The following is a 10511-nucleotide window of genomic DNA, read 5'->3' as shown; positions in this document are numbered from 1 at the left end:
TCAACACCTATACAGATTTGTTTGAATAAGAATAACTAAATTCATTACAGATCAATGCTATCTGGTAACATCGACAGCTCAAAATCAGTTTTGAGAGAAAATACTTGAAAAAAATAATGAAATAAGTAACCGTATAAAATGTTTGCTTTTCTTTTAAGTTAGTATATGTAAATTTTCTTACTTTATTGACATTTAAAGGATGCACAGCCACGTCTGTCACCTTTGGCGGGATGTTAACCGGGGTGTTAACTCATCTGTAATCTTTTTAATGTCTGTTTGTGTTCTGTTTAAACTAATGACACAAAATTAACTCATCCATAAGTTACCTAATATCCGTTTGTGTTCTGTTTGAACCTCAGGCACGGTGTTAACTCACCCGTAAGTTAGTTTATCTGTGTTTGTATTCTGTTTGAACCTCTGGCGCGGTGTAATTCACCCGTAAGTTATTATAAGTCTGTTTGTGTTCTGTATAACTATCTGGTATAGTGGTAACTCAGCCGTCAGTTATTTAATATATTTTTGTGTTCTATATGATTGCGTATATTATCTGGTGTAGTGTTAGAGTAGTGATTAACTAGTGAATACATCAGTATAATAGATTTTTTACCCTAACTTACATTTTTATTATATATAAAACGTTCTTCTAATGATTATTCAAAATCTCCTAAATAATGTGACGGAGTACAGAAGTAAATAACTCTATCAATGCAGTTCTTGTTGCTGAAAAAAGAACCGGATGGATTGAACCTAATTTTTTTGTTTATACATTTTTTTAAAATGAATTTTAGGCATACCTTTTGTGCAAATAAAATAATTTAATGGGGCAAAATAATGAAGTTTCATATTTTCATTTTTGAAATCGAAAATTACTTTTTAAACCTTTTAACATAACTACTTTAATTAAAATTAATACTTAACTATTTAAAGCCCATTTCTGAACATAGTCTATTAGAAGTGCAGATATATACATACAATCACATATATTCTGAAAATAAATTTTCACGACTATTTACAAATAGTATAGAAATACTAATCTCAAGTAAATACCTTAAAATAATAGTTCATATATATATACAATTAATCTTGGTAAAAATAATAATAATAATAATAAGTATGTTGAGGGAACGATTTCTCAAAACGTAGGAACGATTTCCCTAAAGAAATTGTTCCTATTTTTCCGCATAGGAGCGATTTCCGAAAAAATCGGAACGATTTCTTAAAAATCGGAACGATTTCCCGAAAAAAAAGCCGTAGGAACGATTTCCTTAAGAAAAACAGGAACGATTTCCTAAAAACAGGAACGATTTCTTTTAAAACAGGAACGATTTCTTACGGGCACAAATCTAAGGTAAAAAATATCAAAGACGCCATCTTGTTCCAAATTTTATAGTTTAAGTATAGATTAATGCATACTATAATTTATTTGATTTAATAAAGTGTTTAAAAACAAACGTCTTAAAACATACCCTTATGTAAATGTTTAATAAACCATACATATTTTCAAAGAAATTCTTTAAAGATAATGTAGTCGGTAAGTTGTTTATTTTGAAATGATGAATTGTTTTTTTTGCAGTATTTTAAAAATTATATATATATATATATATATATATATATATATATATATATTAGTAGGAAATCCTACTAATATATAGTTGCTCTGTTCTTTTAAGAACATTGAGCACTCTATTGTGTAGAATATATTTTAAAGTTGTTTAGTATATATATATATATATATATATATATATATATATATATATATATATATATATATATATATATATATATATAATGTAGATAAAGAGTAAAAGACTTCCTAAATAAAATTATAAATAAATAAAATAAAGACTTCTTGCTCCACCCCAACCTTTCAGTCAATATTGACTGAGAGGTTGGACATATTGCCTTCTATCATATCAATATTAACTGATAGGAATAGTCATATTGCCTTCTATCATGGAGTCTAAACATAAGTATTGTAAATCGTTTATTTATTTTGCAGAAAAAAGAAGTCAGGGTTATTGAATTTCTACCAATAAATTTAACGCATTACAAATTTTAAAAGTGCATGATATTTGCACTTTTAAAATTTGTTTATTTATTCACAGCTGCCTAAATAAAAAGGTACCTCCTATATTTAATAAATGGTTTACCCTACGCAGTGCAATTAGCTGTCAACTTACAAGAAATTCTTGTAGAGGTGCACTGAGTGTGCCAACATAAAATACAATATCCTACGGTAAATATTCTTTTAAATACTCTGCATTAAAGGACTTAAATCGACTTCAAAATAAATTAAAATCAATCCCTTTTAACAACATTAAAAAATATGTCATCAAAACCAAATTAAAATACTACTTGTTACATTAAGATAAATAAAAATAATAGTTGTATCACAGGTGATAAAAGATATCTCACTATAGAAGATATATAAGATATAAATATGAATGTTGACTAATAGCAACCTTCTGTGTGTGTATTTTTTATTTTGTTTGCATGTTTTTGTTTTGTTTTGTTTTTTGCTGCTCTCCTTGATTTAGCCTAGCTATATGAGAGCGAATCATCCAGAATATAGACTGTACATATATTTTGCAACTTATAACATTCTTATGTAAAACACCTATATTTCTGGTAAATGTATTGCTTTTTGTTGTTGTTGTTTTTTTGTTGTTGTTGGTACATTGGGGTGGACACTTCATGATGCAGTGTCACACTTTAGATTTACACACTGAGTGTTTAAATTTACACATGCTGGGAGTACATCTAATATTGCAATATATAGATGTACTCCCAGCATGTTTAGATTTACACACTGCACCATACAACGCATTTTACTTTTGAATCCTATAGATACTTTAGTATATAAGTTTGAATCGTATAGAGACTTAAGAATATTTGTATAACCCTTAGCGCTAAACATTGCCCTTAAATTATAAGGTGTACAAATAAATATGTAACAAGTAACAAACCAACTTTAGCTGTTGATAGTGTAACAACTGCACCAAGCAAATGATTTAATAAAGTATTTAAAAAAATGTAATAACAAACTAGACATATTTTTTTCTCCCATGAAACAGCCAATTTGTTATTTTTATTACCTCTTTAACTTATTTTGAAAAGATTATGTTTATGATTTGAGCTACGTACAAATTAATTATGTGCACATTCAGTAAATATCAAATCAGCAAAATACTTGAGACAGAATAGTAACAAAAAAAAATTACTGTTTAAGTAAAAAAGTTAATGGGGACAAAAACATATTTCCATTTACTTTTTATTGAAAAGATGTGTAGTGTAGTTTTTTATTGAATGAATGTATTTAGTTTCTTAGATTTTTATAATATAATTTTTTTTAATTTACCAGTAATTAAGGATAAATTTACCACTAACAAAATTATACATTTTCAGTTTGATTTACTTGTAAACCAGTTAACTGGTATAGCAAAACCCTAGTAATTGAGATAAAACACAGAATAAAAAGATTCTGAAAATATTTGATTTTTCTCTATCTATATACATTTTCAGCCTTTTTAATAGAATATGCTGGGTGTTCTATTTAAAAAATTTATTCACCTATATATTTTTTAAGTTATTTTGTTAATTTTTTTACATTAGTTTATGCTTCTCATAGTTTTGGCATTGGTGATCAAGCACATAGATGATCAAGCACATGTTTTTCTTGTATTTATTAATCTGACTTGAATGTTTTTTTTTAAACTAATATTTGTTTGGTTAAGTTTGTTTTTAGCTTGAAGTATTTTTCCTTTTTCTATTCAATTTGTTAAAGCAGCATCACAGACAAAAAAAAAAAAAAGGATCCCTAATACACTATCTATTTGTTAGATCAGGTCACCCTGCTACTAATAACATGTAAACCAGTACAACCTGCTTCATATTAACGTCAGGAAGGGCATGCAGTTGTAAAAAATTGTTTCAAATAATCCATAATGACATTTAAATGTTGCTGTAGAAAACCAAGGAAAAAATTCACTTTACATGTTTGGGGAATTAGTTTTTAGGGAGGTGCCTAATATTTTTTTTATGTTAGCAAAGATTTCTTTGTTTTATTAATATGAATAAACAGAATTTCATAAATGTTAAGGTTTTATTATTTTAAATATAAGTTGTTTTTTTGGACTTCGTGTTGTGTTTTTTTAGCTTAAATACCTAAGCTGCTTTGCTTTTGTACAACATTTAAATTTCCATACCCTTACTCTGTATTAGTATTCTTAGGAATACTAGCACAAAATACTTTTATTTGATTATTTACAAAGTTTTTTGCAAAAAGTTATCAGGATTTATGTATGGTTTTCAGAAATCAATTATAATGATGATCCTCATCATTATTCTAGCGTCCTTGTTTCTTCGCTTCTACAGATTGCATGCTTTTCATAATGCCACTTTTTTTCAATTTTTACTGCATAACTTTTCACAAACTTTCATAAATAAGCTGAAATTTTTATCAAATGTGCTCTATATTATTTCAATTTAAAATACAAGCCACAAAAGTTGTAAAATTAAACAGTTAATTAACATTTAATTTTTATTTTTCGAAAAAACCTCCGCGCAAAAGTTTAGAAACAACTGAATTTGGTTAATATTTATTTCAAAAAGCTGAAACTTTTACTAAAATTCACAAAATAGCAATTTTTTTAACAAAAAATTAGTTTTAATAAAACACTTAGTATTTGGTGGCATATCCATTTGTCTTTAAATCAGCATCACAGTGATGAGGCATTGAATCTACTTATTTAATGAGTACATCCTGAGGAATATTATACCAACATTCTTTAATAAATGCTAATAAATGGTCTTTGTTAGTTATTTTTTTACTAACTAATTGCCAGTTGATGTACTCCCAAAGATGCTTAATAGGATTGAGATCTGGGCTCTGTGAAGGCCATTTAAGATCTTTGATTTTTTGTGATTTAAATTATTCTTTAACAGATTTGGCTAAATGCTTTGGATCATTATCTTGTTGTAAGATCTATTTGCAAGTCATTTTATGCTTTGCATGTGGCAGCATAACTTTCTTTATGATGTCTAAATAAACTCTCTGGTCCATAAAACCTTCTAAGTGAATGAATGGGACCCACATTGTCGCGATTAAACATACCCAAACCATAACATTTCTTCCTACATGATTAACAGTGGGTAACTGATATTTTGGATTAATCTGTCTCCTACTGGGCCCCCAACATACTTAATTCCGTCACTACTTTATAGCATAAACTTTGATTCATCAAATAAAAAGACTTTTGACCAGTCATTAACAGACCAACTAATATGATCTTTTGCAAATTTTATTCTGGTTTTTAAATTTCTTGCAGGTATTTGCCGTTTCTTAACTGGGCAACGGCCATAGAGATTATTTTGTCGTAATTGGCGTTTAGTTGTATTGACGCCACAGTTTGTGCCATGAAACTGATGCATTAAGTTAGACAGCAGACTTGTGAGGATTATTTTTGGAATACCTTACTGATAATCTATCAGACTTTTCAGTTGTAACTTAAGGCCTTCCAGAGCAAGGTTTGCGTTCAATAGTTTTGCGCAGACAAAATCATTTCATAGTGTGACTTATATCTGGTTTAGAAACATTGTAAAGTTCAGAAATCTGCTTGTAAGTCATTTTATTTCCTACAGCTTTTATAATTAATTCGTCTATTTCCTTTGAAATTTCTTTAGCTTTTCTGATGCTTTTAAAATATTGCTAAGTAATTGAGTTATTAAGTTTTACCAATATTTTGGCAATTAATTATACTTCAATGCCTTTGAAATATCTTAAATGTAGAAGTACATGCTCCTGTGGCCTTCCGGTGTTGTCGGCTCTATCTATCCAACCATAGTATCAACCAACTTTATGCCGACATGAACTTTGAATTAAATAAGGTAAATAATTGGTTTTCAGCAAATGAACTCTGATTAAACGTTAAAAAAATAAGTTACACATTATTTCAAAAATGTCGCAAAAGTTAGACCTTCCCCTTGAATTATCAGATCTATTTTTAAATTATAAAAAAATAAAACAGAAAGACTTTATAAAGTTCTTAGAAATACTTGTTTACGAGCATTTATCTTCGCTTCTCCATATAAAATATTTACAAAAAATGTTAGTAAAGTTATGGGTTTGATGTACCGAGTTCGTCCTTATGAACATAATTAATATGATGTGTCTTAAATTAATATACTTCTCTTTACTTTATTGTTTTATTTACTATGTCAATATTACATGGGGTAGCACGCAACCTACAAAACTTAAGAAATTACAGTGTTTAAAAACATTTGTTGAGAATTATATACGGAAAAAACCTAGGGGAACACACTAAACCCTTAATGAGAGAGATGAAAATGATGAATGTTTATGAAATAAATAATTATCAACAGATAATAGATAAACAAATTTTTCATTCTAAGGAATAATAATTGCAATGATTCTTTTCTAAATAGTTTTACTTTTTAATCTTTAAAGGAAGTTATTCTTATTCTATTAGTAACTTATGTATTGGTTTATATATTTTAAATTTTTGAGTATTTAAATTGGAAATTTTACATCTTGCTAATATCTGCAGTTTAAAACTTTTTGTGGATATTTTTTTTTAAAGAGGCTCTATGAAAAGATTGAGATGGTATTACATCACCCATGTTTTTATTAAATCATCTATTATTTTATATAAATCTCTTATGTAACTTTTTTTATTAAACAGCAAAAAATATACAACTAAAAAAAAGCCAACGTTTAAACAATAAAATAAGCTTCCTAAACCAGAGAAACCTATCTTTTTTTACAGGAGCAGGCATTATTTTATTTGAGGGCCACTAATATATATTTTGAAAAATTAAACTAATTTAAAACATCAATTTTTAAAGGATGATCTCTGACACAAAAGTAAATCCATTCCTCCCTCTTCTTAGTTGTTTTGGAATATATTTTTGTTAGAAATCTATATATTTATCACAGCACGTTGTTTAAAAACATAAGTAAATTTGGGAGAATTTAAAAAAGGCATAAAACTATGATAAAACTGGGTGGTGCAAATTTTAAATTATGGGTCTGCTTGCTTACAAATTATTGAACTCAAATATTACCCCTTAATAGATGGTCTGTATCCAGCTAATCGAAAAAATTGCCTTCTTCTACATGGTTCGGATCCACCCTTGCCCTGAAAATTTTTTAGTGTGTATTATTGGGGTTTCTAGAAAATTGTTCGAGAACTATTGGGCTAAGGCCGGTTTTGAAGAATTTTTAAAGATTCAAAAACTGAAATACATATATTGATGCATAAATAGAAAGTTAACACTTACAGAAAATTAGACAACTGTGGTTTATTCAAACATGCACAACGTCAAATCCAAATAAACATAGTTTTACTTTATTATTATTAGATATTGTATTATTATATTATTGTATTATTATATTATTCCATATAGATATTGTATTATTATATTATTATTATTAGATATTGTATTATTATATTATATTATTCCACGATCAGTTATAATTTATACTTGCGTTTTTGGTGACAAAGTAAGTAAATACCAGGCAAAACTATGAGGGGCTGTCCATTAATTATTTTAAAAACTTTTTAGCAATTTTTACCTCCCTCCTACTTTGTTAAACTTTCAAAGACCTCCCTTATAAAATCATGTCAACATTTGATTACCTCTCTCCGCACAAACGCTACGTTATAAACGACTACTAAAGCAGCCTTAATTTCTGTTTTTTAAATAAATAACTTTATTTAAAAAAATAAAACTGTTGATGTAAACTTTTCTTGACCTCCTCCCCTCCCCCTTTTATAAACAACTGTCTAAATATTTAAAACTCCTCCGACTTCTTCTAATAAAAATGACCATACCTCCCCTATTTTGTTGGCATCCCCTCCAACTTATCAACAACTGACAAAATATTCAAGACTCCTCCTCCCCTCTAACTTTAATAATGCAAAGCCCAAATAATAAAATTGACCAAAATCCTACTATATAGCTGTTCTGTGTAAGAAAAAGTTGAAAACCTATAATTACTTCAATAAGAGTAAAATAAGCAGTGCCGTAACTAGGCAGGTGCAACAGGTGCACTTGCACAGGGCCCGTAGATTAGGCGGCCGTGAAATGGAACTTTAAACTGACGAAAAATTATTTATTCTATTAATAAATACTTCTATTAATTTTTTTTTTAAGTAGCACTGTATTGTATTTCAATACAGTGCTACTTAATTCTATACTGCAATTTAAAATTTCTATATTCATTTCCAATTCCAAATTGTAACATTTTGGCGCGAATTCAATCAACGATATCTGGTGGGCAATAGAATAAAACGTATTGTGTGTGTAGTAATGTGGTGAATTTAAAAAATGTGTGAAGCAATTTTCATTTTTAATTAAAGCAACATAAAAAAAATTATTGTCATTATTAATGACACATTATTAATGACACATTATTACAATTTATAATTTCCAATTAGAATTTAAAATATACTCGTTTATAAAAACATCGTAAGTTTGTTTTATTTAAATATAGATTGGTTAAAAATAGCTATAAAAAAAACTAATTATTAAACCACATCAAGCCAATTATTCTATTAATTACATTAAACTAAATCATCAGCTAAGCTTTCTAAAATAATAAAAACTTAATAAAACACTTGAATTGTAAGATAGCGTTGGCAAGCACATATTTCAATTTACCGATAAATTTTTTTTTACAATTTTTTATTTTCGATATATCTGGTAATCTAGTAGCTCCAGAGATAAATCATAAATTTATATTTAATATTATTATTTTTATCTAGTCAAACAATGTCAAAACAATTATCGGGCGCTCAAAAAAGAAAAATTAACAAGCAAAAACAAGAAGAATGCAAATCAATGTCGCAGCAATTTACTAAATGGCTTAAAAAAAATCCACAAATTGAAGAAACTAATATATCTAGACCTAGTTCTGATTTACAAGATGAAGATGCTGTGCTACAATTGCAACCTATAAGTTTAATTGATCATAATGATATTATTACAAATGTCGAAAATAAAAATGTCGAAAGTACAAATGTCGAAAATACATGTACTACTAATGTTGAATTTGAAAATATTGTTATAAATTTGCCATCTATTACACCAAACGTCAATATTATTCCACAAGAAATAATGCTAAATTACAACGACTCAAATTCTTGGCCTGCTATTTCAAATAATGTAATATATTTCCTTGTCAAGCATGGTCCAGAACAAGGCAATAATGTAAACGTTAATACCATTACATCAGCAGACAATACAGGGCGAAAATTTACAAAGGATTGGTTTTATGTGAAACATATTAATGGAGGAATGGTTATAAGAAAATGGCTGTTATATTCTATTAATCAAAACGCAATATTTTGTTTCCCTTGTATTCTTTTTGGCCACAAATCTCATAATATTACAGACCCCCATAAAGGATTCCGTGATTGGCGACATCTTCATCCTGTTATTCCACAACATGAAAATTCATCTGATCACAGAAACAATTATGTAAAATGGAAAGTGATGGAAACAAATATAAGATCAGGGAACACACTCGATGATTATTTAATTAATTCAATTAATGAAGAAAAAATGGTATGGCGTGAAATATTAAAAATCGTTGTAGATGCTATTCTATTCTGCGCCAAAAATAATATTGCTCTTAGTGGTTCAAATGAAAAAACTGGAGATCCAAATTGTGGAATTTTTTTAAATTTGATAGAATTTGCTAGCCATTATAATAGAACTTTAAAAGAACGTATTGAAAAACATAAAAAAGGTTCATATTTTTCACCCATTATTCAAAATGAAATAATAAAATTAATTGGTGATAAAACTAGAAACGAAATCATATTTAGAATTAAAAAATCAAAATACTACACAATTTTATTCGACTGCATTCCTGATATATCAAAGAAAGAACAAATGAGTCAGATGATACGATACGTCCATGTTGATTCTAATGGTAAGGTAATGATCGAAGAAAGCTTCATCGACTTCATTCATTCACATGAAAAAACAGGAGAAGGTTTAACGACTGAAATTTTAAATAAACTAGAAGGTGATAAACTGGATATTAATGATGCCAGAGGACAAGGATATGACAACGGTGCTAATATGGCGGGAAAATACAAAGGATTCAGAGCGCGTATTTTGGAAATTAATAGTTTGGCAATATTTATACCGTGTGCAGCTCATAACTTAAATTTAGCTGGTGTCCATGCTGGCTCTACATCACCAGAAATGTAACTTTTTTTGGTACTGTGCAAAGATTATTCAATTTTTTCTCGTCATCAACAACACGATGGGAAATTTTAATGAAGTCTTTAAAATTGACACTTAAAAGTTTTTCGGACACAAGATGGTCATCAAAAGCCAATGCAATAACATCACTAAGTTTACATCTATCAGAAGTAAAGAAAGGATTGGAATCGATTTCAAATGATTTATCAAATCCAGAAGCTGTATCAAATGCAAAAAGTTTATTGTTACTAATTAATTATAGATTTATCTGTAGC

At 28.1% G+C, this 10511-nt stretch overlaps 1 protein-coding gene across 1 annotated transcript; it reads left to right on the top strand.

Moving 5' to 3' along the window:
* The first annotated feature begins 8793 nt into the window (after nt 1-8793).
* On the top strand, nt 8794-10242 carry LOC136078896 (zinc finger MYM-type protein 1-like). Its single transcript, XM_065794713.1, has one exon. It carries the CDS (start codon nt 8794-8796, stop codon nt 10240-10242), a length of 1449 nt encoding a protein of 482 aa, XP_065650785.1.
* Nucleotides 10243-10511: the final 269 nt, after the last annotated feature.

The sequence above is a fragment of the Hydra vulgaris genome, chromosome 03 (genome assembly GCF_038396675.1).
Source record: "Hydra vulgaris chromosome 03, alternate assembly HydraT2T_AEP".
Lineage (NCBI taxonomy): Eukaryota > Metazoa > Cnidaria > Hydrozoa > Anthoathecata > Hydridae > Hydra > Hydra vulgaris.
Note: the sequence above shows the minus strand (reverse complement) of the source record. Positions and strands in the feature narration are given on the sequence as shown.